This window comes from Drosophila virilis, unplaced genomic scaffold (genome assembly GCF_030788295.1).
Source record: "Drosophila virilis strain 15010-1051.87 unplaced genomic scaffold, Dvir_AGI_RSII-ME tig00001562, whole genome shotgun sequence".
Taxonomy (NCBI): Eukaryota; Metazoa; Arthropoda; class Insecta; order Diptera; family Drosophilidae; genus Drosophila; species Drosophila virilis.
The window spans coordinates 728,213-755,301 of record NW_027212843.1 but is presented as its reverse complement, the minus strand read 5'-3'; the positions used below and the strand labels follow the sequence as shown (position 1 = coordinate 755,301).

The following is a 27,089-nucleotide window of genomic DNA, read 5'->3' as shown; positions in this document are numbered from 1 at the left end:
AACACAAATTTGACTAGTGTGACATTCTTGTCCTCCCTTTTTGTCAATATTCCAAGAACAACGGTGCATTTACCGTTATCTATTCTTTACTTTGAATTGTTTTCAATGTACATTTGTATTTCATTTTCATTCGGCGGTTATTTTTAATGATAACACATGTTTTGAGAAGCTTTTGCATTTTTCAAAGATGCCAGGCAAAAAATTATTCTTTGTAGTTGTCCAGAAGGGAAAGAGTGTTCTCGAGCTATCAGCAATGCTTTATGTTACACGGATGACCATATATGTACAACGTCTTAAACGCATTGAAAATGAAGGTACGTTGGAACCCAAAAGTGGAGGTGGACCTAAGCCTAAAATAGCGGAGCGATCTTAGCGTTTAATGATCTCAACCAGATCTCTTGCAAGGGAGGTAACAGTTAGGCCAGCCATAATTCGCAATAAATACAAGTCAAGAGCTGCGCACAAGAAACCTCTCCTTTCTTAAATAAACAGTGAAAAACGATTGTGCCTCGCCAATATGCTTCTTTCTTTCCCTCAAAAATAATGCTTTACTACAATAATGGGCCTAGTAGAGTATGGCGGAAGCCGTTAACTTCGTTGGAAAATCAGAACATAAAATTAATAAAATTAATCAGAACTGTAAAATTTGAAAAATTTTCAGTGATGATTTTGGGGTGCATTTCAAGCAGTGGAGTTGAAGATTTGGCATTTATTGAGACCACTATGGATGCGCAGCAATATCTCAATATTTTGAAAAGTCACTTGTGGAACAGTGCTCTTAAATTTGGGCTCAGAAGAGTTAACAAACCATGTTTTAAATTTTATCAAGACAATGACCCAAAGCACAAATCGAATATGGTGCCATCTCTTTAACTGCTGAAAAAAGATGGATACAACTGCCCAGAGTCCAGACGTAAATCCCATAGAAAATGTATAGTCTTTTCTGAAGAGAAAAGTGGCTAAACGGCAGCCAAAAACTTAATCGAAACTTATAGCCTTATTTAAGATGAGTGGCAAGTTACCAACAAAATATGACTTGAAAAAATTAATATAATCAATGAAAACCCGACTTCAATGTATCATTAATGCTAAGGGCGGACATACTAAATATTAAACTTTAATTTCCATTATTTTTTCCGTATATATTAAGTATAAAGTCACTTTTTATTATTTGTGTAGAGTTTCTTGAATTTGCTACCAAATTTTACCTTTTTTGTAACATTTTTAAGTAAGAGGGATAAGTAAATATATTAAAAAAAAATAAATTAACCAATATACTAAAATAAATAGTTCATTCTCATCATTATAAGCTTAAAATTTTTGCATTTTTAGTCAATGTGTAAATTCATTCTTGACAGACTGTATATTCCAACCTTTATTATGTACATTTAATGATTCATGAACAGCGTCCTTTATAGTAAATAATTGATTGACATATGTAATCATTTTAAATATGAAATGATCGCACGCAAAAAGCCTTAGGATGTGACGTCACATGTGCAAAAGAATATTGCAATCTTCTTAAGTTCTTAGCCGTCCCTTGGCTTGGCAGACACATACATAAATGCAGATTTGCACCAATATGTGTGAAATGAGACACACATACAACTATTTGGGGAGTCGCGGCACTTATACTCTTATTTAAAGAAATGGTACATAATGTTTCAAGAAAACAATTATTAATAATTGTACCCATAGTTGCACACTAAATACAAAATTATATTTTTCATAGACATCGGATAAAATTGTATAAGATGGTGTGTGTTATTTGGTTACATCCCTTATGAATAGTTATAATACCCTATTTTGGGAAAGAGGGTGCCTTGCTGGTCGAAAAATGAAAAATGATACAAATCTGCCGAGCTGCTAGTGAGTTGAAAGCAAATGGAGAAGAAGGCTTAATTTTGCGAATTATAGGCATAGCAGTGCCACAACAATGAGTTAGAAGGGTGCAGAATAGGCTGTAACCTCAAACAAAAAATGACAGAATTTGTGGTGAGCTTTTTTCATTGTCGAGTCGTTTGTTTTGATTAATTTTGTTGTTGGTTTTTATGGAAAATGTTTTGAAATTGTCATTGAATTTTGCGCATCGGCAGAAGTAGCAGACAGCAGGGTGTTGTGTTTGCAATTTTTGTTTGCAACTTCGCTTTCGCTCAGGAAGTATTTCTAAGAAGAGCTGTTGATCCAAACGCCTGCTCTTTTTCTTTATTACTCAATGTGAGAAACCATTAAACTGTTTCAGAAAGTAGATAATAGAATTCAACCGCACATACAACTACTTAGCACTAACCAAACAACATATAGATAAGACATGCAGGGCAATTAATGGGGACATTAAAAATTGTTGACATCTTGTCAACGTCGTCTTCATTTTTGTTCGGGTTGTTTTTATATCGCTCCTACTTCAGGAAATAGCTTGGGCCTACTATTACAGTGCCGCTCAACTGAATAGGTTTGACTTATTTTTAGATTTAGAACATAATATCTTCATAACGAGCACTCGGATTTAAACCAAATAAATTTTGTTAAGTACGATCAATTATTTTTAAAATACAAAAGTTTTTTTTTGTTTGGTTTCGTTTTTATATTTTTTTTATTATATATTCAAAAACATAGCTGAAAATCTACATAATTTTTGGCTCAAGTAATAGGTTTGACCAACAAAACTATAAAAAAAAATTATTCACAGCAATATTTCTTATCGTAATATTTTTCAATTTCACTCAGTGAAATAGTTGACGAGGCTTTTTTAATCGCTTCAACCAGGGTCCCCAAACGTTCTCAATAATATTTATGTCTGGGGAGTATGGCGGCCACTCGAGCAAGTTGACATTCTGGTCTGTTATCCCGGGCTGTATAGATGAGGGCGTTGTCTTGTTGGTACGTCCATTGAATAGTTCCAAAAATTTCGGAAAACTGGGGAAAAGCCTTTGGAGCACAGTCTTGAAGGCATTTGCATTCATCTTTGAGGAAACAAACTGCAGCTCGCAAGTTCCATAAAACGATATGGCTCCCCAAACCATTACGCCTCCTGTACAGGAGTGATGACGACTCAAAAAGCATTCCTCTTTTCGCATATGGTGAAAATAATAGTTGTAGCCATCCGGTCCGTCGAGATCGAACTTATTTTCGTCGGAGAAGACCACAGCCTTCCACTCCTTGTCCCATGTCACCTTTTTCAAAATCGGATAAAGATTTTCCCCGATCCATATTTAAAAAAAATGGCAGCAATTTCTTTAAATTTAAGTAGACCAAAGAAATTATATGTTTTCAATCACGCAGTCAATCAAAAAGTGAAGTCAAAGTTGTCAAACCTAATCAGATGAGCCAAAAATAGACAATACATTTAGCGAATTTCACGATGAATGCAAAAATTCTGATTTACCGTTGCATAGAACCCGTTAAATTTTTTTGTCATATTATGATTAAACAAATGAATGTTCAAAACAAAAAAGGAGAGAAGGAAAAAATGCCATAGGAACAAAGAGAGAAATAAAAATAGAAGAAATATTTTTCAAACCTATTCAGTTGAGCGGCACTGTATTTATATGATTTATGCGATAGAAAATAATCGCTATTTGCTATCTCGCTTCCACAAAAGGAAACAGCTTTGACTTACTCTCATCAATGCACCCATCATCAGCTTATTCACACACATTTGTGTGTGTATGTGCAAAATCTGCAAGTATGCGTGAATAGCAAGTCCAAAATATTTTAAATACACACATGGCAACGCTTAGGTACCCTTAGCAACGATAATAAGTTAAAATGCCGTGGCCCTTCGACATTTGAAAAAATTGAATTTGTTTTGTCGTTTTTGCTTGTCGTACACATGTGCACACAAGCATCTAAACGGTATCTAGACATAATTAAAGTGCACTGGGAGTAAACCAAAGCAGTTTCCTGAAGTGGGAGCAAGATGAAAAATAAAGATGCCTTTCTATCGCACAACTCATAAGGATGAGAGTACGCCAAAACAGTTTCCTGACGTGGGAGCGAGATAAAAGACAGCTGATCCGTTCAGACAGAATAGCATATTGTGTAGAAGATGCGTTGAATAATAAATATAAGCTATTTTCAGACAACTGTTCTTATAAAAGGGGAGGTGGTTCAATAGGTTACTTTAGGTGAAGAAAATCGGCTCATACAAGATTTGTATATATGTTTTTATATTCTCATAGAATAGGTCTTTTACTTGTTCATTATATTGTGTAGTGCAAATACTTAAATTTTCATTGGTATAGGTACATATGTTCATAAACTTTTATTATGGATTGCACGATCGAATATAAAGTTGATAACACCCACTCAGATTACACACTCTAATAGAAGCTGAACTGATTTACGAAAACAATAGACAAATAGACAGCTAGAGAATCTAATGGTAGCGAACAAGTTGTAGTAAATTCGAAAATAATTGCCGACTTTCATTTAAAAGTAATACTGATAAAACAGGTAGTACTTTAATTCAATTAATAAATGTACTGCTCTAGCAAGTAATATCATAAATCACCTAATTATAAAATTATCTAAGCCTAAGTATGTTTGCAAGAAGATAGTTGTTTTACCAGTCGCACATCCAGCGTAACTTTACAAATACCCGAAACAAGAACTACATACTGAATCCGTAGTTCAATGCAACTTATATCCGTACCACCTGGGCCAAATATCAAGGTTGACGAGGTAACGGTAACACCGTTATCAACGACAGACCTGTTAAGATAAGCATTAAGAACGGATTTGAAAACAACGTAGGCCCACAACGGCACCAAGCACGAAGGTGAGGAATTAAAACGTATCTGGCAATCAACGCTGTGGTGACCGGTATCATATTTCTAGTACGCAATAAACAAGGGAAAGAGAACCCTGCAGAAATCTACATGGTGCACAAGGATTAAGGCATAACCGAGGACTGTTTGCACGTACGAGTAGAATTAAAATTTAGAAGAATTTTGATTTAAGTTCACTTATGTTTCATCGAGACAAATTTTTTGTTATGGCTGTCAGGTGGCATGGTTTTATTTAGGTACAAAGAAATCATTTTTAAAACACCGCGATGTGTATTTGGATTTGCTAGAATCTTTATGGTAACCCCTAGTCGGGCACTCCCGACTAGAGCACTCATGTTTTGTATTGCGGGTAATTTCTGTTGTATAGTTTAAGCTAAATTTTTTGTTGGGTGGAATGAAAAATGGCTTCCCGCCGTATTCTACATCTTTCTATTATTAAGCTACAATGTGTCGTATTTATGATACGATTTATTCAGTTACTTTTTAAATCTATAGACTTTTAAAATATTGGCTTGATCTCCTGGTTGGTTTTCGGAAATGCAATTCAAAAATATGAATATCTTGTGGGGGAATCCATGCTCAATATTCCAGCTCATGAACATTTGTTCTCCTCCTTTTAATAATAATATATCTCCACCTGTGTAAACTAACAATGTTAATACTTTAGTTTCTTATTCCGTACTTGATTATTCTATCTATCTCTTCTGTTGCTATCTACTTCTATAACCATTGCCACGGTACCTATTTATATCTCTAAGGTAACTGTAAAACTGTTCACAAATTAGTAAATTGGTTCATTTATAATATTGAACGTGGCGGCCTGCGTTATAAATTGTATAGTTACACAGCGTGTTCTGCATTTAGTCCATCACTTATATAGGCTCCGTCTAAGACTTTGGTCAGCTGATCTACCTCGTGGGAATACTAATTTGCTATTTAGTTTCTCTGATGAAGTTTGAAGAGCTTTGATTTTTGCTTTGATCTGAACAGACAAGTCTTATACAGTATCGAGCAGTTTATTTGCGGTTGTACTTTCTGTACTAATCAGAATGCGTGCATGCCCCTTTGATAATTTTTTTTTAATTTTGTTTAATTTCAGATCTGGTATCCTGTTACTTTATGTTAGCTACTTTTATCAGAGTGACGAACCTTTGATAATGGGTTTATAACTTGCGCTTTTATTACAGTGTGTCTCTCTTCGATAGATATTACTTATTGTGGCGCATTCAAAAACCTTCTTAAGTTCCTAGCATTACCATCGAAGTATTGACTCAGCGACTAGGCTGTCTAAAAAAGAGAAAACTGCCGATCGAACCGCTTTGTCACAACTTTATAATTACAAAATTTCTGGTTGACTCTATCTATGCATGTGCCTAATAACAATGGTAAATAGAGCTGAAATTCTCTAATTGTAAATGCGTAAATTTGTTATTCTATTTGTCTGAGTTCACATAAATTAACACGCGGAAAGCAGGAAACGATGACCACACAATGTAAATATATGTACACACAATGTAAATATATGCATATTGTTGATTTTTTTGCAAAGCTTTGAAGTGAGAACATGGGAAACACCAGCTTAAAAAGCAAGCTGGTGATACATTCACACATTTGGCACAGGACTGTAATAAATTTAAACAGGCATTTAGCGCGATACGGCTTGACGCTGAGTGTTTGGTCGTATCGTACTCTAGTTAGGCATATCACAATGGATGTAAGCACTTCTGGGGCTCTGTTGGTTCAGAAATATGGCAATACCAAAGACAATATAAACACTAAGATGAGTAACGCCCATACATTTGAGTGCGACGCAAAATTTCTAGCCTGGCCTTTCATCTGGCCTTTGAGGCTGCGTACGGCATGCCTGCCGACTGGTTGTTCGTTCCCCAAAGACCAGACGAACGAATGCCGAAGTCGCGGCTTGCTGATGCTGACACGAGCTACGAAGTTAGTCGCCAGCCTGCCTTCTGCAAAGCTGGTCGATGCTGCTTTGCGTCGCTTCGTTTTCGAAGTACATTGAGCGAAAAAGTTTAGAAGTTACGATCGACGCAAAGTGCTTGTGCTTAATCCATGGAATGCATGCTTTATTAAAATGATATATTACCCTAGATATTATCAAATAATTTTACAGGAAAATTTAAGTACTTATATAATTTTTACACAAGGCGCTTCTTGCGCAATAACTATGTTAAGAAAAAAGCACACATAGATTGATTTCACTTTTCTTTTTGGACAGTGTATGCTCGAGAAAAGTTCTTGTCTCAGCCAATAGCGTGCGTGCACCTTTGGGTGTATGCGTGAATTATACATTCAAAAGAACTTTAAAGTATGTATGTATGTGTTGTTATTCACTGCTCTGGCTTTAGCTGGCAAGAAATTAATTTTGTTAGTTTTCTAGCGCAGATCATGACCTATCCCAAATTTATGTTGATATATGAATGCATTTTGTGTACTGAGGTTGGCTCCGCACATGTATTTCTAAGTCGATGCAAATATTTACATAATTTCTCTAAATTAAATTAATATTATTTTTATTCTCCAATTAAGAAAATACAATTACATTTCAAATTAACTTGTAAATGTATCTTTGAAAACAACAAATTTTCACATTTATTTCCTTAATTTATTTTGTATTACTTAAAAATAATAATAATTTAATTAATAATTTCAAATATAAAAAATTTCATAAATATTTGCTTCGACTTAAAAATATATATTTTGTACGGAGCCAACCTTAGTACACAAAATGCATTCATATATCAACGGAAATTTCGTGTCGTGATCTGCGCTAAAAAACTAAGAAAATTGCTTCTGTGCCAGCCAGAGACTTTGCCAGAGCAGTGGATAACAACACATTCAAATATGCTGTTATATTCACACGCAACAAACATAATTGCTTGCACGGCCCTCATAAAGCCGAAGCTGAGAGCAAATTCTATTTATAGCTTTTTCGTTCTCTCGGCTGTGAGAGCGCAATGCTACAGATTTCGTTTTCGTTCTCAATTTTCAAAAAATCAAGCTGCATAGTAGCATTTTGTTGTATGGCGTTACTCATCTTAGTGTTTATATTGTCTTTGGCAATACTCTATATAGTGTATGCTTAGTGATTGCAATTAATAAAATATTGAAGCCGTAAGTACCAATTAGTTTATTCAACTGATATGTATATACTTATGTATTCATTTAAGGTTCTGTAACTTTGCTAAATAGTTGCCAGCTTTTGCTAATTTTGCTAATGACTTGATATACGTTGGGCATAGAAGCATTTTCTTGTTTATTTTCATTTTTATTTCGTGCGTAGGATTTATTTTGTCTGCTATGTTGTCTTGTAAAGCCTTTTAAGACTTCGTATGTCATTTTTCATAAATCTGTGAAGGTAATTCTTAAAAACGGATCTGCTATATCTCTATCAATAAAGATATTTTACTAAAAATTTGTATTCTTATGACCGAAAATTTGTAATTGCTCAGTAGATTACCGCATTCTACTGGTAGATACGTATCCTTTTGTTATTATGTAAGAACTTCTTCACACGCTTAGTTACTTACGTCGGTTGTAATGCAAAGTTCCCACGCGTCTTTTTTTAATTTTATCAACAGCTTTATTATTGCGATTGGCTTGTATTCTAAGCTATATTTATGTGTTGCTATTATAATTCGTTATTTTTCGCAGCGAAAATAAATTGTGGACATGGCGTACGAGTAGAGACGGTGGCAAGTAGTGCGTTTGATTCGAATCCTTTTGTCATATTGTTCTACATTGACCGAAAAAAAAAAAAATATTTTTTTTGATTTTTAATATATATAACTGCAAGAATAATCCAAAATGCAACAAATCTTCTATCTACATCCGTTGGATCTGGGTGTTACTCAAACACATCGTAGTTTTTGCTTTCTGATAAAATACCTTTGTCAGAACCTTTGTGATCTAGAAAAGTCACTTCTAAAGAAGCGAGAATTTCTCAGGATATAGCTTAAGGTTGTGCTACTGACATTTTTATACCCTAAACCCATTAAAAATGGGTATAAGGGTATATTGTATTTGTGCAAAATCCAAATGTATGTAACAGGCAGAAGGAAGCATCTTCCACCCCATAAAGTATATATATTCTTAATCAGCATCAAAAGTCGAGTCGATCTAGCCATGTCCGTCTGTCTGTCCGTCCGTTCGTCTGTATGTATGAACGCATGGATCTCAGAACCTATAAGAGCTAGAGACTTGAAATTTTAGATGTAGGTGCTCCTAGTGCCTGCGCAGATCGAGTTTCGAATTTCCGATAATCGATAACTTACTCCGTTTCCACGCAATCGATATCGATATCCTGTTTTTTGGGCAATTTTGGTAAATAATAGGAGCTTGAGTCACCAAACTTGACATATAGCTTCTAAAATAGAATATATATATGCATTTGATATTGGAAGAAGAGGGTTCAGGGTATCCCCTAGTCGGGATCTCCCGACTGGAACCTCTTACTTGTTAATCATATATATTTTGGAACTGCCAATGACTATCAAGTCATCCATATATACAAAAGCTTGAGATTGCTCGTCCCAGCTGACCAAGGTTAACTGCCACATATTTTTTTTTTCAATATTACTATAATTTACGAATTGTCGCCTACTTTTGTCTGTGGAACCTGGTAAAGATTATTTAGGAGTTAGTAAGAGTTAGATGTTGAATTCTGATATATACGGCTATATAATTATTTTGCGTATTAACTTATTACTTTACTTAACTTTAATAATATAAAAATTCTATAATATAAATAGTATATACTGGCTAGTCATAATTTTATTTCAACTTTTGTTTATAAAAGGTATTTGTTGATGGTTTTGGCGACCTTTCCATATTTAAAATATTTGTTGCCTGGTTCGAGGTGTGGGCTTGTAAAAACAAACATTAATACAATTTCATTTAACTTTTGCTTCTAATATATTTCGGTTGTACATCAACTAACCGTTTTCAGGGCACCATTATTTAAAGGTCTGTAAATGTTAAAGAGATATCTGTATAAGTGAGCGCAATTTTCTGTGTCTGTCTTGTAGTTTAGTCGTTGGTTGATGGGTGTGTTAATAATGTTTAGAATTTCCAATGTGTGCAGTTTGTTGTAGTTTGGTTCTTGTTGTAAGATTGTTGTTTCATCAAAATGTGGTGTGTGATTGCTTCTCATACAGTGGGATATTAGTGCTGTTTTTTGTATATTGTTTTGATGTCTAAATTTGAAATCTGATTTATGTTAACTGATCCTTGTTTTCAGCTTCGATTTGGTTGTACCCATGTAAACACTATTGCATTTGTTGTTGTTTTCCCCACCACATGGTATTTGGTATATGACGTTGCTTTAGTCAATCATAGGGATATTTGATAATATCCTATTGAAGAACTTCTGCAATGAATTCGTCCACATCCATTGCTACGGTTTCGTTACCCTTATCTGACGATAGAATTTTAATATTATTATTTTCCTTCAATAATTTTCGCCGAAGTTCGCTCTCACAATCAGCAAAAGAGACTTTCCATAACCATAACAGATAAAGAAACACAACAGTCAGCGCGCACAAAATTCTCTTTATTAGTAAAAGAGCATACAACCAAGAACAACCAGAACACTAGGCATCGAGCAATACTGGACACAGTGGAAAAGACACGAATATTATTGAAGGAAAATAAAGATATTAAAATTCTATCGTCTGATAAGAGTAACGAAACCGTAGCAAAGGATGAGGACGATTTTAAAAGTAAAATAAAAACATGAAATTAAAAAGCTTTTGACGAAAAATGATTTCCCACAAAACATAATTAAATCTTTATTGAAAAGACGACAAATTGAAAGGAAAAAGGTCACAAAATCTGACAAAATATTAAAATTCCAAATATATGTGCCGCGACTATCAGAACGCCTCACGAACTCAGAATGTTACAACATAAAAGAAAAGAAAATAATAAAATACTAGACTATCGAATACATTGCAGAAGTTCTTCAATGGGATTTAATCGAAAATCCCTATGACAGACAAAAGCAGTCATTTACCAATTTAGGTTATCAGTATATATGGAATATTATTCCAAAATTGGCTTGTCAGTATTTTCGAAATAAACATCAGAGAGTCATTCATTGGTGAAACCTCAAACATTTTTTATTCTTTGGCAAAAAATTAATTTTATGTCAAAATGAAATTCCTTTGTTGAGGGTATCAAACTTTTATCACAAAAATGTAACGTATAGAATGAGACTTCTCCGACGTCATAAAGTATATATATTATAGAAGAGTATAAACTGCCGCCTTGATATAGCAATGGACGTCTGCCGTAATTAATTTATTATTTTTATAATATCACCGTTCTTTTGCAGTAGTACATATTTATGTCGACAATCTTTTACTTCTTGGAACGAAAAAAATAATGAATTAAAAGAGCAGAACATACAGACAGCACTGAAAACAACAATACAATACAATACAACGCAGATTTTAGAATTCAATAAAGACGCGCATTAATGTATGTGTGTACCTACAGCTGTGAAAAAAATAATAGCACCACTACAACACATTTTGTTCTTGATAAAAAAAAAATGCGATTACTGTTCCGATTTTTGTGAAAGTAGATTTTCTTTATATTGTTCTTCAAATTTCTGTCTATATCTTTTTTTGGGAGATTTTAAGAAAAAACCCCCAAAAATGCAGAAAAAAAAAATAGCACCATTAGCCCTTTTCTTAGCGAATCCTCGTTATATCGCGGAATTGCCTTTGCAGAATGAACGTGCGTATTAGTTTTGACTAAGATATCATTTTTTCTATCATAAAAGTTAATAATAATCATTACGATGGAACGTGGAATGCACTGCACTGCAGAGAAGCGCGATCTTATTAAAAAATTGATATTGGACGGAAAAACTTACAGGGATGTTGGTCAATTTGTAGGATCCTCCAATAAAATAATTAAAAAGATCTTAAACTATCAAAAAAATATTGAAACACGCGGACGATAACAATCTATGACCCCTCTTCATGTCAAAAGACTGATTCGTCAGAACACGAAGGATCCATTCAAGCCTGCTACCGAGCTTAAAAAAGAGCTTAACATAAAAGTGACGGAACAAACAGTTCGCTAATATCTTGGGCAACATAACCTAAAAGACTGTAAACCAAGAAAAGTACCACTTTTAAACGCAATACCTATTACTAAGTGCATGAAGACTGCCAGGGATCATGCAAATTGGACATCTCAACAATGGAGTACACCACTAAACCCATTAAGCATGGAGGGTTTATTGTAATGGTATGGGCCTGCTTTTCCTACAATGGAGTAGGTCCAATACATTGGAGAAAACCATCATGGATCAGCACGTGTATGTGAATATCATGGAGACAGTTATGCTACCCTTTGTAGAATACGAAATGCCCCACGTACGGGTCTTTCAACAGGACAATGACCCCAAACACACCAGCAAGAAAGCAAAGCAGTGGTTCAGGGCAAACTCTGGCAACGTTTTGGAGTGGCCTACTGAGTCGCCTGACCTGAATTCCATCGAAAATCTGTGGTCCGACGTCAAGAAGGCAGTTGCTGCTTCCAAACCAACCACTATCGGATCACTTTGGGAAGAAATTAAAGAGTCCTGGTTCAAAATTCCCCTAAAACGATGCCAGGACTCAGCTGATTCCATGCAAAGACGCTGTGCAGCTATTATTGCTAATAAAAGACACTGTACTAAATATTAAATGATGAATATAGATTAAGTATTAATAGTTCAAAATGAATTCCTCACTTATTCGCCATTTTTTATATTTTAAGTCGATTTTTGAAAACTGGTGCTATTATTTTTTTCGGCTAATTTTATCAATTTCAGCACATTTTCTTAAATAACTTAAGAACGTTAATCAATAGGATGATTTTCTTTTTATTTCCATGTTTGTAAGAGTCTTCCCTTTCTAAAAATGTGCTTCAAGTTTCCTTACTGTTAAAAATGTGGCTGTGGCAACTATTCAAAACTTGCTTGTGGTAGTGGTGCTATTTTTTTTTTCTCAAATGTATATACATAAATTCTTCCAATTTGCGCTTGCTGCCGCAAACAGAACTCTTATGTTTCCTTACCGATCTTAATTAAATTTTTGGCATTAGTGCATTTGTGCTATAGATTATTCGTATATTCTCAAAAAGCCAGTTTTATTATAGCCCGTGGCACGTATAAAATAAATGTTCTCGAAATGATTTGAATTGATTTTGAAACAAACGTTTTTCTCCAATTTACCACTGCTGCGGGTGGAGTTTCCAATGTAAGTTTGAAGTAAATCGGACACAACTTAAAACTACTCTCAACAATTCTTTGAATCGTTGTTGTACCAAAAAAGTTTGGATTCTGCGAAAAGTGGGATTCACATCTTAAAAGATTTTTCATATAGATTCCTGGATTTGAGCTCGAAACGTCACCTACCACATTCTTGACCCTCATTTTCATCAAGGAGGGATGCATTTTTTTTTTTGCGTTGATCACCAATCACTTATATATGTTATTATACCCTAAACCCATTAAAAATGGGTATAAGGGTATATTGTATTTGTGCAAAATCCAAATGTATGTAACAGGAAGAAGGAAGCATCTCCGACCCCATAAAGTATATATATTCTTGATCAGCATCAATAGCCGAGTCGATCTAGCAATGTCCGTCTGTCTGTCCGTCCGTCCGTATGTATGAGCTCAAGGATTTCAGAACCTATAAGAGCTAGAGACTTGAAATTTTAGATGTAGATGCTCCTAGTTCCCGCGAAGATTGAGTTTTCTGATAATCGATAACTTACTCCGTTTCCAAGCAATCGATGAAAATCGATATCGACATCCTGTTTTTTTTAGAAAATTGGGTAAATAATAAGATAGAGCCACCAAACATGATATGTTGCTTCTAGAATATTATAGATATTTCAATATCTTTCATTTCATACCTATCGCCACCTCCCCGCTACCACCCCAGAGCTATAAATCAAGTTAATAACGCAACTTTTATTGCCAACAAATTTAAACCACAATTAAAATGCAATTGATTTTTTCAAAATACACAAACATTCTATGGTACAATAAGATATACTGTAGAAAATATTATAAAGATCGGTTAAGAAAAACCATAGTTATATGCAACTGCGCAATTGAATGGGGCAGCAGCTTTAAGAATTTCTGTATACATGTACACACACACATTCATGCGCGTCTGCTTCGCATTCTAATAGGATGGTAATTGCATATTTTTTTGTAATGTTATTTTAGTTCCTTTTTTTATCATAAGTACTTAATCGTTGGTGTGTCTGCTGAGTAGAGGCATAGCAAATGGTGCGGTCTGTCGCGAGTTCGAGCCCTACCGGGGAAAGTATTATTATTATTTTTTTTTGATGGTGTGGCTGTTAAGTAGAGTCGACAGTAAGACATGCGGTCAGTTGCATTCGCGCCCTGACAAGGGAACTTTTTTTTATTAATTTATTTGGTGTTGGAATAAGAGGGTTCAGGGTATCCCCTAGTCGGGAGCTCCCGACTAGAACCTCTTACTTGTTATATGTTGATTACATTTAAATGGCAAAAATTATATGAGCGCTTTTGTTTTTTCTTACAGTTACTGGTGAAACTTATTAGAAAAATGAATTTTGATTCCATCAACGAACGTAGGAAAATGTTGGCCACGTAAGTTAAGAAATAATTTAACGATAGCTTGGTCTGTAAGTTTTATAACTCTTATGCGAACTAATTTAAATGATCGCCGAAAATGGATTGTTGTTGAATGTTGCCTTGATACTCCAGTTTGTTTTTATCATAGCTAGTTTGATGCACTTGTCAATCTTTTGTAAATGGATATATTGATATCAACAAAATTTGAATTTATTCTATAAAAAACTTTGGTTAAAATATTTTCGTACTTTGTACCCAATTTCAATGTGTAATTAAAATGTAAAAATGTGTGCAACATGGATGTCCAACCTCAAGAGGTATAATCTTGGTCAGCATTAACAGCCAAGTCCATCTTGCCATCTTCTGTGTAGCATGTGAATACAGACAGATGGACATGACTAGATCGACCAGCTATTAATGTTCAACTACATAATAAGCTATAAGTTTTAAGGAACAAGAACAAAAACAAAAACAAAAACAATCTCCAAAGCCTAAAAAGCCTATTCATCGTGACATTCTGTTCAGCCTTCGACTGCAGCTTACAACTTTCTTCACACAGCAGGTCTTCTCTTTTTCTCTTTTGCTTTTCCGGTAGCTGTGGACACAAGCCGATGGGTGACATTTGTACGAAAAACACCATACATGTGTTTCGAGCCATCAGCTATCGGATGAGATGCTGCGTTAAAAACTAATTTTCTGAAAGATAATTTTTGGGTTCTCTAATTTGGGTAATCTGAAATGAATTAAAGAAGATTGATTGGGAACCGAAAAAATATAGTGTGTAATGTAGCAAGAAGTTTTTAATTAAAGCGAAAACACTCAGTATAGATGACGTCAGTCTGTGTTCTTGTCTTAATACCATCAATTAATAGAGAAGGAATTTCAAGTTAATTCTGACAGATTTACGCATCACTCTCCTTTTTTCCTTTTACTCCTTTTTTATGGAGAGGAATGATGATATCTTTCCATTTGGCCGGAACAGATAGAAGTAAAATAATAAAGGTTTGCGTTTACGGATCTACGCTGCTGGGTTGGTGTAATAATGAAGCTGTGTAAATGATTTAGCCTATATATAATAATTCTCTCAAATTCTCTAAATTTTGTAATCGCTTGATTGTGTTAAGGTCCCTGAGTAGGGATAATGCTATTGATGGGAATTTTCAAATGCACTGATGTGAATATAGATGATTTTTTTGTAAACATAGAGCTACTCCTCTATGTTTGGAAAATAGATTGGCCTTGCTCAGATCAGAATTCGCGCTTTCCCCTGCAAAATGGACATCTTACGTATCGACTTAAAAATTTCAATAACAAACGTTCGTTAGGAAAACAATGAAGCAACTTGCAATTCCCTTGAAACCTGCGCTGCTTAAAACACCTCAATTATTATTATTTTTTTAATTTTCGTGCCTGGAACTTGGCTCTTTTTTGGCGCCACCAAACCACCATCGTACTTGGCGTAGTTGGCGCTGCAACTGGAAGGTCTTCCACCTTGCTAAACGCAGACTACGACTACGAAAAACGACACCATAAGTATAAGCATTCCATTATTTGAATCATAAATTGGTTTTATATTTTTAGGAGCGAAAGTTACAGAAACCGACTAAATAGTGGTCTGGACAAGATTGATACAGCTTATTCATATAATGAACCCCACACAATCATTAGCTAACTTAGCCATTTACGAAAAATAATAATCGCGAAGGATTTGTTGAATTGAATGCTAAAACACTTAATAGAATACACGATTTTCAATATCATCACCCATCAATGGAGCTGTTTTATTGGCCCATACTGCCAGCTGAGCTCCCTTTCACACCTAATTTTGTGAGTGTCGTTATCAGAGCCTACAGCTAAGAAGTAGAAGAACTTAATGTTCTTTAGTAGAAATTAAAAATAACCGTTATTTACTAAAATATTAAAGAAAATGGAATAAGTAGAAAAGAAAAAAAGAAGGGATTGATAATGTTAGCAAATTTATATTATATAGAGTGTTAAGTATATAGGATAAATAGATAGTGATGGGATATAACCGACCCGCCAGGGGAAATTTATACCCTGTCCCCGCCCCTACTCATAATTGGAAATGGTAAATGAGTTCCCGAAAGTATCCTGAAGGCAACGTTTTTCTTAAAGGGGAGAGAAAGTTCGGTGGAGAAAACAACACCAAACTATTGTAATTTTTACAAACTACACGAAAAGAATTGTGCATTGCGTAATCTGTTGTACACGTAGGTAAAAATAAGAGGCGGTAATTCTTGGTAAGTCTAGACGGAACAGAGTATTGAAGACGAACAGAAAAGAAGAATCTTTGTCGGCCACAAAAAACTTATATAGGAAGACAACACCGTGGATCGTCCCATGGTTGGTTAAGGACGGATCAATAAGAAGAAGTCTGTTGGAGTACTGTGGCAACCGCACTTATCTGAACTTATTCAATACGATCCTGGCTATTATACTGCGGAGACCAGATGCAAGATCACTATTCAAGGATAGGGCGAACAAGAGACTTGTAATTAATCGAAGTACACCTTTGGTCTCATTAACGATGATACCTATATAAAGATAGATGATAGGTGATTTGCAATGGAGTATTGTCGATTGTATATTTGACAAGATAAGTTTCAGCACGATGAAAGGTCATAAACATATACTTTGAACAATAAAGATGCAATTGATTGGCCGTGCACTTAGGTTGCATAGCGTTCAACTTATGATATAGGGGATTAGTGTATGAAAGAATAAATTTCGCATCGTTCGCATACATAAGTACACGGGCATGCGATATAATTTAGGGAAGATCAGTTATGAAAAGAGTAAATTTGACTCATTCTTAACAAATCCACGTTGAACTGGGGAGATAACTGATTTTTCCAAATAATTTAAGAGAAGAAGAGACAGACGATTCAAGAGATAAGTAGTTTAAAACGCTTTGGTAATAGACGAAGAAAGGAAGAACTACACTCTTTGAGTAAGAGTAAGAAGATTTTAAAGAATTTATAGTAGAAAGAAAAGGTAAGAAAGGTAAAAATTATTATTAGGACAGGCAGGGGAGAAAGTTGATTGACAAAAATGTATAAAACTTTTCCAGATTCTGGACAATTTGCGTTTTGCAACGAGTAAGACAATCTCGAACTAGACTTATTAAACTTTTTAATAAACTTAATATTTTCTTGATTTGATTGTCTGAAAGTAAACCAAGGCGGCTTTAAAAAAGCAGTTTTGAATGGGCAATACAAGCACCTAAGAGGGAGTTCACGGTGTTATAAAAAAACATGAATATCATATTAACCGAGTCCTATAAATGACGAATGAGAAATAAGAGGTTTGCAATTAAACATTGCAACCTCTAAAGAAGGTTGACATACATCCTCTGAAATCGCTAATTGATAGGACCTAGACACATTAGCAGTAAGATAATTGTTAACACATAGAAATTGAATTGATTTAAAATAACGAAAGGTCTAGCATGCAATCTACAAAGTGATGCTGAAGGGAGAGTAATAATGACGAAGAAATGTTAGGTATATTAAAATCACCCACACCATTTTATTGTTTTGGGATTTAAAATTCTTTTATATACCACTGATATGCTGTTACTGTAGTTAAGCAACTTTTATTCGCATGAGGATCAGGGTTTCATATTAACAGTAGCCTTGGTTTTATGTACATGTTTATTTTGTTAGGTCTAGATTATTTTGTTGAGGGTCTGCATGCTTCACTAAAGGCGTCGGTTGGCCAGGTCTATAAGATAGGTATTTTTAAGCCTCCTTCTTCGCCTCAGTAGGATTCTGAGGACATAAACAGATATGTCTCATGTGTGAATGTACCATTCCGCTGAATGAAACCGCCACGCTGCACCACTTTGAATGTCCTCTCAGTCAGGAAGCTATTTCATTTAAAGCTATTTAAATTTGTGTATCATATGTGCATTCTTCCAGCCCACTGGAAAGTGACCTAGCCGAAAAGCTGCATTAAAAATGGTGACGAGAGAAAGCACCGCCTTCTATATCAGCAGCTTGATTGTCTGGTTATCCAACCGATCGTCCCCAGCGAGTTTGTTGTTTTTTATGCTCTCTTCATCTCCTGCTTCACTTCTGGGAAGGTGATTTGCGAGGCCCGCTGTATCCTGCCATGCGATGCCGTCTCAGACGGCATGAAACGCTCCTCTAGGTTGCTCGCGAAGGTTTTGGCGCGGCTTGCCGTTTGTATCCGCTGGTAAGTTTCCACAAGGTGAATTTTGAGCTCTTACTGCCGTTGCTTCCTTCAGCATGGTGTCTGTGGCTTTTCTTCTCGGAATAGTCAACTCCTTCCTGACCTTGTTAGCGCTACGATAGATCCTGTCGATCCTGTGGTCGTGTGGACGGATGGTACCCCCTTAGTCGCTTGTTGGTGGATGGTGGGAAGCGCCTTGAAAGTTGCCTTGTAAGCTCAAAGTACATATGTCCCGGCGCAGTGTTAGCAGCCGCGGCATGTACTTGATGCAATAGGGTTTAAACTGCAGCCTCGGCACCCTCGGCTGTCAAGATCGACATTAATAGCCGATTGTCTGATATTCAAGCGCTGCCAACCTTGCCAATGAGCAGCGCGTTCTTATTGTTAGGAGTCTGCTTAAGATCACATCACATACCAGTAGTTGCGACTTGGCGAATCGTTGGTGAGCTCAACACCGGCGTCAACTGTGGGTAGCCCTGTCCCCGGGTTGTAAAGGTTTGCCACAAAGTGGCCGTGTGTTGCAAAGGCACCTTCGCTTTGTCTCCTACGTATCCCTGCGCGATACGGTCTTGAAGCGGAAGTGCTTGAACCCTGACCCCAGTGAGCTTGCGAATAATGGCTCTGAGTGTCTATTCTCAGGGCGCCACAGGGAAGACTTTGAATTCTTAGTTCTAAGGAGTTTCCCATGTCGTCGTCTTCGATGTCACAGGCTTGTTCCACCAAGAAACTTCAGCATATCTGTTCCATTTGTTGGGGAACTTTCACCTGCCATGCTGGCTTTCGTATTTTTTGTGGGTACTTTCTTGACGGCTTCGGCCATTAGCGTTGATCTTCGCCGTTTTTTAGAGACCACCGTTTGCTATTTGATCAGCGGTTCCTGAAAGGCTGATATATTACGTTCGCTCCTTAGAGTCCGCAGAGCAAGGTTTTGGCTGCTATGAGCGCTACAAGATGCCGGTGCCGGGAAGCAGTTCTGAGCGCTATGTGTAGCAATCGGTATAGGATGGAAACCCTCATTGGTGGTTTTGGGCGTGTTCCAATGGGCTCCAATGCGGCACAGCTTGTACCAGTGCAGGCCGAGGTCCTGCAGCCGCTACTGACGGACGCGTTGGCTGTAGTTGTGGTTGTTGTTGTGCTCAAAATGTCGTATTGCTAGACTAGTAATAACTGCGTCTATCTCCATCTCTCAGAGGTGTACAGGTGCGCCTCGATCTTGTTAACAGGTGCATCCATGAGCGGGGCTGGCAGACCCTGCAATGGATAGCTTTTGACTATGGAATAAGCTGCTGATGGGATGTTGCTAATTGCTGCATGACTGGTGTAGGTGTTGCTGCGTGTGTTGTATGCATGGGAAGCAAGGACGTATCCGTTTTTAAGTTTTTATTTGCTATGGCAGCCTTACAATTGTTCAAGCTAGCTGCTATTTTTGTAGGCCCCTCGACTTTGTTATTGACAGCACTGGCCTTGACAGCTCCCAGTTTTTGCTTGTGTGCGAATTGCACATTTGCAGTTTTGATATTTGGATCTTTATTTATTTTCGGCACTCTATCGTAATTTTTTATTTGTTTGGGGAATACTGAAACAATCGTTTGATTGTAGTCAGTAGGCGTCCTAAAACGGAAAGGTTCTGACTCGAGAGCGGCTTTAATGGCAATTTATACCCCACCACCTCGAGTCGGCCAAATATTTCTATGCACAATGAAATTGTTCGAAATAACTTCAAATCGCATAAGGTTTAATTTAACCATGTTTCTAAAAATGCAAATATATCCCATTCAGGGATGTGCTAGCCTTTTAAAAGTTTTTTAAGCTTAGAAATGAGACCTCTGACAATCTGATAATGAATGAGGATTTGGTCAGATGATGAAGTTAGTTATTTGGGCAGAAATGGTACCCTGTATTGAAGGGACTGGAAGGGTGACAGGCTGGTTACGCTTTTTTGGCTTGAACTATCATGTGCGGAGGCTGGGATCACAAATGATGGGGAACATATGTGAAACATTTATTTTGAATGAAGATATTTTACGAGGGGTGGAGAAATTAAATTTGGTAATTGACACTCTAGCAGAAGATTTGCTAGCAATATAGGCTGCTAATGACTCAGAAGTGGTGTACCGTAATTGATATTGTTGTCGCGTAAGTTTGATGTCACTTCTGCCTGCAGGTCGAAGCCTATCATGAAGCATACTGACTGTGACTAATAGAAAGAATGGGACTTGGAAAAATTGGAAAATTGGGATTGAAAAAATTTTCCAAACATTTTAAAATAATTTTTTTTTTACTTTACTGGAGCCGCGCTGGAACTCAAAGCTTATTAAATTTCTTTAGGGGTTTCACATTTGTTTTTTCTGCACCAATATCAATTAATATTTCTAATATTTTGCCAGCCAACGTCGTTCGACAGGATATCAGCAACCACGGCTGTGGCTGCGGTTTTATACCCTTTAAGTGACATTGCCTACTTGCTGGTGTCTCTGTTCCGTCATACCTGACGTGTTCTACCTTTTTGGAGGTTGTGAAGCTTCGGCATGTGCACCAGTAGTACGGGGCTTTGCTGTGTTGGTAGGGTGTCTATATATAATTATAACCACGGTTTCATGGGATCTTCATTCTATTTCTGGGCTTTTCTAGTTCGGATCCATTTCTGATGTGGTTTGGTTTTATGTTCGGGCACTATATTAGAATTCTTATCTAATTTAACGGCTTTGTCCGGAGAATAAATGCTATAATTACGAAAGCTGGTGCTCTGTTTAAGCGGTAAATTTAAACTGAAATCTACACTAATTATGAAACAAGCTACAGCCGACATAGCTGGCTAACAGAAACAATAAGCTGAATTTGCGTTTCCGCAAGGCATCGCCGGCAGCATAAGACAAAACACTGACCTTGAGCCTCGTGCAGAATACGGTGTCTCTCTTACTTACAACTAAATTGGCATAACATACGCAAGCACTAGGTCGATCGATTTATCGAACGAAAAGTGGAAGCAAAGTTCACGGAACATGTAAACAATTTTTTTTCTACCGTTCTTGTATATCTGATACAATTTACTATTTATATATACAATATAATTTGAAAAGAGCATTCTACTTAGTGTAAACAAGTTAAGCTTGTCGTAGATAAAAAGGGGAGCCAGTCCAGTACAAAACATGGCTATGGGATTATTTTTATAGCATCGAAAGCTCGAAATACGGATCCTTTTTATTGGCTTTATACAAATATATGTAAAAGGCAGAAGGAAGCAACTCCAACTACATAAAATGTAATTGTTTATGTAAATGATGTCGCCTGGCTAATATTAGGTTGACAGCGAACCGCCTTATGGTGTATGTCTACATTTTTCCTTTTTTTCTCTAATTATTGTTTTACTTACTTTCGGAATTCCCATACAACCCACATATCTGCGTAAAATAGGGGGCTCAGTGGTTTATCCTCTCTCTAAAGAGAATTTATTGAGAGAGCAGCCATTTTTGTTGATCAGTGTGGTGAGCGTGTTGAATGTTAATATTCTTTCCAGTGTTTCGTCTAGACACTTGTCAGAAGACGTGTGTTGAAATCCCTTTTATTGGCAATGGTAAGTTTATCAATTGATTCATTGTATACTGACTTTTCTAAAATTTATCATTACAATTATCGAAAACATATAATTTACTTAATCCTACAATATTAATGGAGATGAGCTCATTCGTAAAGTTGCAGCTTTAGAAGATTCTTTTGTTTTCACATATAATAAAGCGGCTACAAAAACTTATACTATAATGTTTTGTTGTCTTAATTTTACGGACCGGATTACAGATCGAGGTGTCCTTAATCTGCTCATAAAGGCAAAAACATGCTGAGCCCATTAAAACCCCATTAAGTACATATATTCTTGATCAGCATCAATAGCCGAGTCGATCCAGAAATGGCCGTCTGCTTATTCTTCTAGTACCAGCGCAGTACATGTTCGTTACCGTTAGTCGATAACCTGCCTCGATTCCAAGCAATCGATAAAAATCGATACCGAATTCTAGTTATAAGTTATAAGAGCTAGAGTGGTTATTTGACACGTAGCTTTTTAAATAGTATATTGATATGAAGAATCTTTTCTTGTAAAACTATTGCCGCCACCACGCCTACACAACATAGCTATTAATCAAATAAATAAACCAATTGGAACTGCCCACCAACTTAAGCCACAATTTGAAAGACAATTTCTATACCGTCATAATCTACTACTACTTCTACAAAAACTGAACGACAAATGAATCATGTTGCTATCGTTTTCCGATACGATTGCAAGAGTTTTGTCGGGTTAAGTCTCGCATTTCGACAGTATGCGATATCATTTGCGAATTTTTGGTCCGCTGGCAGGTATGGAATAGGGGTTCTGCTAGTCGAGCTCTCACGGCTAGAAGGCTCAATATGTTTATTTATAAAATCTAATAAGATCTTCATATTTATTTCCAGGTACTCCACTGATTCAATATTTACAATTGATAAGATGAAGAAAATGCAACATTATTCAAATAAATTGTTATTTAGTTAAATTAATTGAAGTGTGAAGAACTTCCGGCTATTAACCCTTTCTGCGGCTTTCAACATTTTCCGCAAGGAAATGGGGTCCAACACATCTAGCGTTGGTTATTCATTGGCCACAACTACTGAGAGTGCAGGTGCTAGCAGTGATCATGGAAACGGACACGTGCTACAGTCGACAAACACTGAAAGTATAGTCTCAACGGGCTCAATTGGAACCAACGCAGGCCCTGATCCAAGTTTCATTTATAGCGGTGCGCACTATCATCGCGATCAAAGGCGAAAGCGAGTTACGGGTTTTGCGACACTTAAGCGCAAATTCATACGCCGTCGACGTTCCTCAAAAGCCTGTGATCACGCGCGTGTTTTACGCGACTTTGTGTCTGACTGGACACCTCTTGAATTGGCAGCGCTCTGTGAGGAGTTTGAAGCGTTGGCTGCTTTAAGGGATTTATCGGTAAATAAGCGACTGATATTGTTAAGCACCTCTTATTATTTTGTTATATTTTACAAACAGGTACAAGCAGAATTGGCACGACCCCCGGCCACTACATATAAACAAGATTTGGCCGCTCTTTACGATTTAAATCTCTGTACGGATTGTGATCTTGTATTTCGTGGATCCATTTTTCCTGTTCATCGTTCTATATTATCCTCACGATGTACATATTTTCGAGAGCTGCTTTCTGGCTGTCCTGGATTTGGTGCACGCATATGTCTTGAGCTTCCTACGTCGTCTATTGATGTAAAAATATTTTCTATATTGCTTCGTTATTTGTATACCGGAGATCTTTGTCCGCACGATCCGACCATTAATATCAATTTGTTGCGTCAGCTTGGTGATGATTTTGGCACGCCTAACCCCCTCGAACACGATCTTCGTTATTTGTTGGAAACCGGCGATTATGCAGACGCCGCTCTCGTGTTTACAGCAGAAGGCACAAACGAATACTTACGTCAAGATTCGGTTAATTCCGAGTACGGCTTTAGGCCAAAACTTGAACTTCCTTGTCATAAAGCAATTTTGAGTGCTCGTTCACCTTTCTTCCGTAATCTTATTGCTCGCAGAACGCGGAACATTGACGAGTATGTAGAGCGCTCTATACATGTACCCACACGCATCGTACTTGATGAGACCGTTATACCGAAAAGATATGCGCGTGTGCTACTGCACGCCATATATTTAGATACAGTCGACTTGGCACTCATACTGCGTGGTGCAGGAACTGGATGCTCGACCGGCTCCCTTGGTGAGGTTCACGCATTAACCAACACTGGTCGTGTACGACCTACAACTCTTGAGGAAGCTATGGAGTTATATCAAATAGGCCGGTTTCTAGAACTTGATATATTAGCACAGGGCTGTGAAGATTTAATACTTGAATGGTTGTCACTTGATACTCTATCAATGGTCTTGAAATGGGGATGTCAACCACATGGCTCCGCTTGGGTGTTTCGTCAAGCATGCCAGTATTTACGCGAAGAATTTACTGCAGTTAGCTCCTCACCAGTGCTTAATCAATTAGATAAAGCACAGCTAGTACATATATTACAAAGCAACTTCTTACAAGCATCCGAGTTGGAAGTGTTACAGGCTGTTTTAAAGTGGGGGGAACAGGAGCTTATTCGGCGCATGGAAGATCGCGAGCCAAACCTGTTATCGCATACCGCTCACTCCGTAGCGCGGAAGGGTGTAAGAAAGCGCGATTTAAGTGACGTTGAGTTGCGTGAAATACTTTCGGAACTACTGCCTCTAGTAAGAATGGATCATGTTTTACCGCCAAACAGTGAGGTTCTTTGTCAAGCTATACGCCGTGGTCTTGTTAGCACACCGCCATCGCATATGATTGGCGACGAGCGCGAAAATTTACGAATAAACGCATGGATACGGGGTGGGAAAAATCAAGGTCTATTTGTACGGCCACGTCTTTTCATGCCGTATTTTGAGGAAGTAAAGGCTTTATTGGAAGATCGAATGGCCTCGTCTCATCATCAAATTGAGCTCATGCGCATGCGTCGATCCCGACATTTTCCTGACATTCCGGATACCCTTTATATGGTTTCACGCATGAACTCTACTCCAAATAACAGCTTTGTTTCTGGAGTGACTTGTAGTATTATTGGTGAGAATGGGGATAAACTTGAACCTACCGCTATACCACCACCAGATAGTCATACGCTTGCTGCAATGCGTAAGCGTGAGCATAAACTTCGTCAATCCCCAATGTGCCAACGGGCGTTACTACTGCCACTGTCATCAAAACATGAAATCGATCGTCAAATTCGCCTTCGTGTCGTTAGAGAATTCAATCTGCCCGATGAAGTGTCTGATTTGTTAGAGACCTCCCTATTAACTAACCATGGGAGTAGAGATGAAAGAGTTCCACCGAGTACACTTACGGAAGAGTGCCTGTTAGAAAATGAAAATCAAAGTCCGCCACCGTCGCCGGCAGCTACCGGCTCTGTATGCCAAACTGCCGTTACAGCTCCTTTTTTGTCGACCTCATCAGTGTCATCCGCATGTGGTGCAAATAGTGTACATGAATGCTACAGTCGAAATTTGACTTTTCCCCGTCAGCAGCCAAGTAGCGTACTAGGTGTCGCGAGTATTTTGGCAGGCAATCCCGGCTCGGCCCTTCAGTCCAGCTATGCACGTTTAACGACATCGGTGAACCATCGTAACGAATTGCCGGCATTAATCACAGAAGGTGATTTTAGATTTCCACACAGCAATGCGCTGAGCATTGTCAGAAGGCGTGAGAGCGGTGCTTGTGGTTTAGACACTGGCAATGGACACCTTTCTGACATGATGCCTGATGTGGCCATGGCTACTGCATCGTTGGGTCAACTTCAACTTGGCACAGAACAAGCAGGTTGCATGAGTAACGTCAGCAGTCGTCCAATTGAAAGCAACAGAGATATGTCAGAAAGTTTACAACTTGATTTGGGAGATGGACCGACTCCGCATATCATCAATAGTGCAGCTGGTGTGATAACTATACGAAACTTACAGGTGAGTTTTTTTAATGTCTTATAAATTACTTGCTAAAATAATGTAATTTATTTTAATTTTTTTTATTTAATTTAATTTAATTTAAACAGCATCAACTACCGGAAGGCAATTTCCACCACATATTGCAGCGTGCAAGTTCGCCATTTGACATTCTGCGACAAGAACAACACTCGCCTAGTCCACAGGTTCCACCTTCAGCCGCATTCAATTCTGGGCCATCTAGGTTTTTTTAGAGGTGGCAAGTGGCTCCCAACATGGCGCTTGATTTAAGCACTCCATTCTAAAGAAAATTAACATAAAAATATCGAGGGAAATATGATATGTCAGCAGAGTGTCAGCATTAAGAAACAAGAAATTTAGCTTACTAAAAATGTACGCCCCTAACATCAATAATTTGTTATTTTACACTTTTGATGTAAGCAAAGCGTATGTACAAAAGAGTAATGAATAATATTAACATAACGTCTGTCGCAATTAAATGTACACCTAGTTTTTTTTATTATATTAATCAAATAAATAACAGCTATGTAAACATATATAATAAAATAGAATATTTATCTTTAGCTCGCAAAAGCGTTTACAAAAATTGGAAACAAGACTAAACTAAACTCATTAAACATGTGTAGAAAGGGTATTGTGAAAATGTACCTGGCAGAAGGAAGCATCTCTGACTCTATAAAAAGCCTATCTTGTCATGTCTGTTCGCCCTGTAGTAATTGATTAAATTCGATATCGAAATACTGTTTTTTGAGCAAACCTCTAATGGTTTTGTAGTTACAGTCACTAAAATTGACATGTAGCTTCTTGAATAGTATATATACATACATATGTTTCATTTCAGTTTTAGTTCAGTTGAATTGCAAGAATTTCTGTAAACATTTACATACAAACAAATTCATGAGCA

General features: G+C 37.0%; 1 protein-coding gene across 1 annotated transcript in view; it reads left to right on the top strand.

The window, feature by feature from the left end:
* The window catches only part of LOC6636517 (BTB/POZ domain-containing protein 7), a 43,261-nt gene extending 16,513 nt beyond the window's left edge, over window positions 1-26,748 (top strand). Inside the window, exons 2-5 of the mRNA XM_002059971.4 lie at window positions 14,387-14,454; window positions 23,104-23,629; window positions 23,690-26,185; window positions 26,275-26,748. Of these exons, the coding sequence (XP_002060007.1) occupies window positions 23,252-23,629; window positions 23,690-26,185; window positions 26,275-26,418 (3,018 nt within the window). The 5' untranslated portion in view covers window positions 14,387-14,454; window positions 23,104-23,251 and the 3' untranslated portion in view covers window positions 26,419-26,748. The remainder of the gene's footprint in view (window positions 1-14,386; window positions 14,455-23,103; window positions 23,630-23,689; window positions 26,186-26,274) is intronic.
* The last annotated feature ends 341 nt before the right edge of the window (window positions 26,749-27,089 follow it).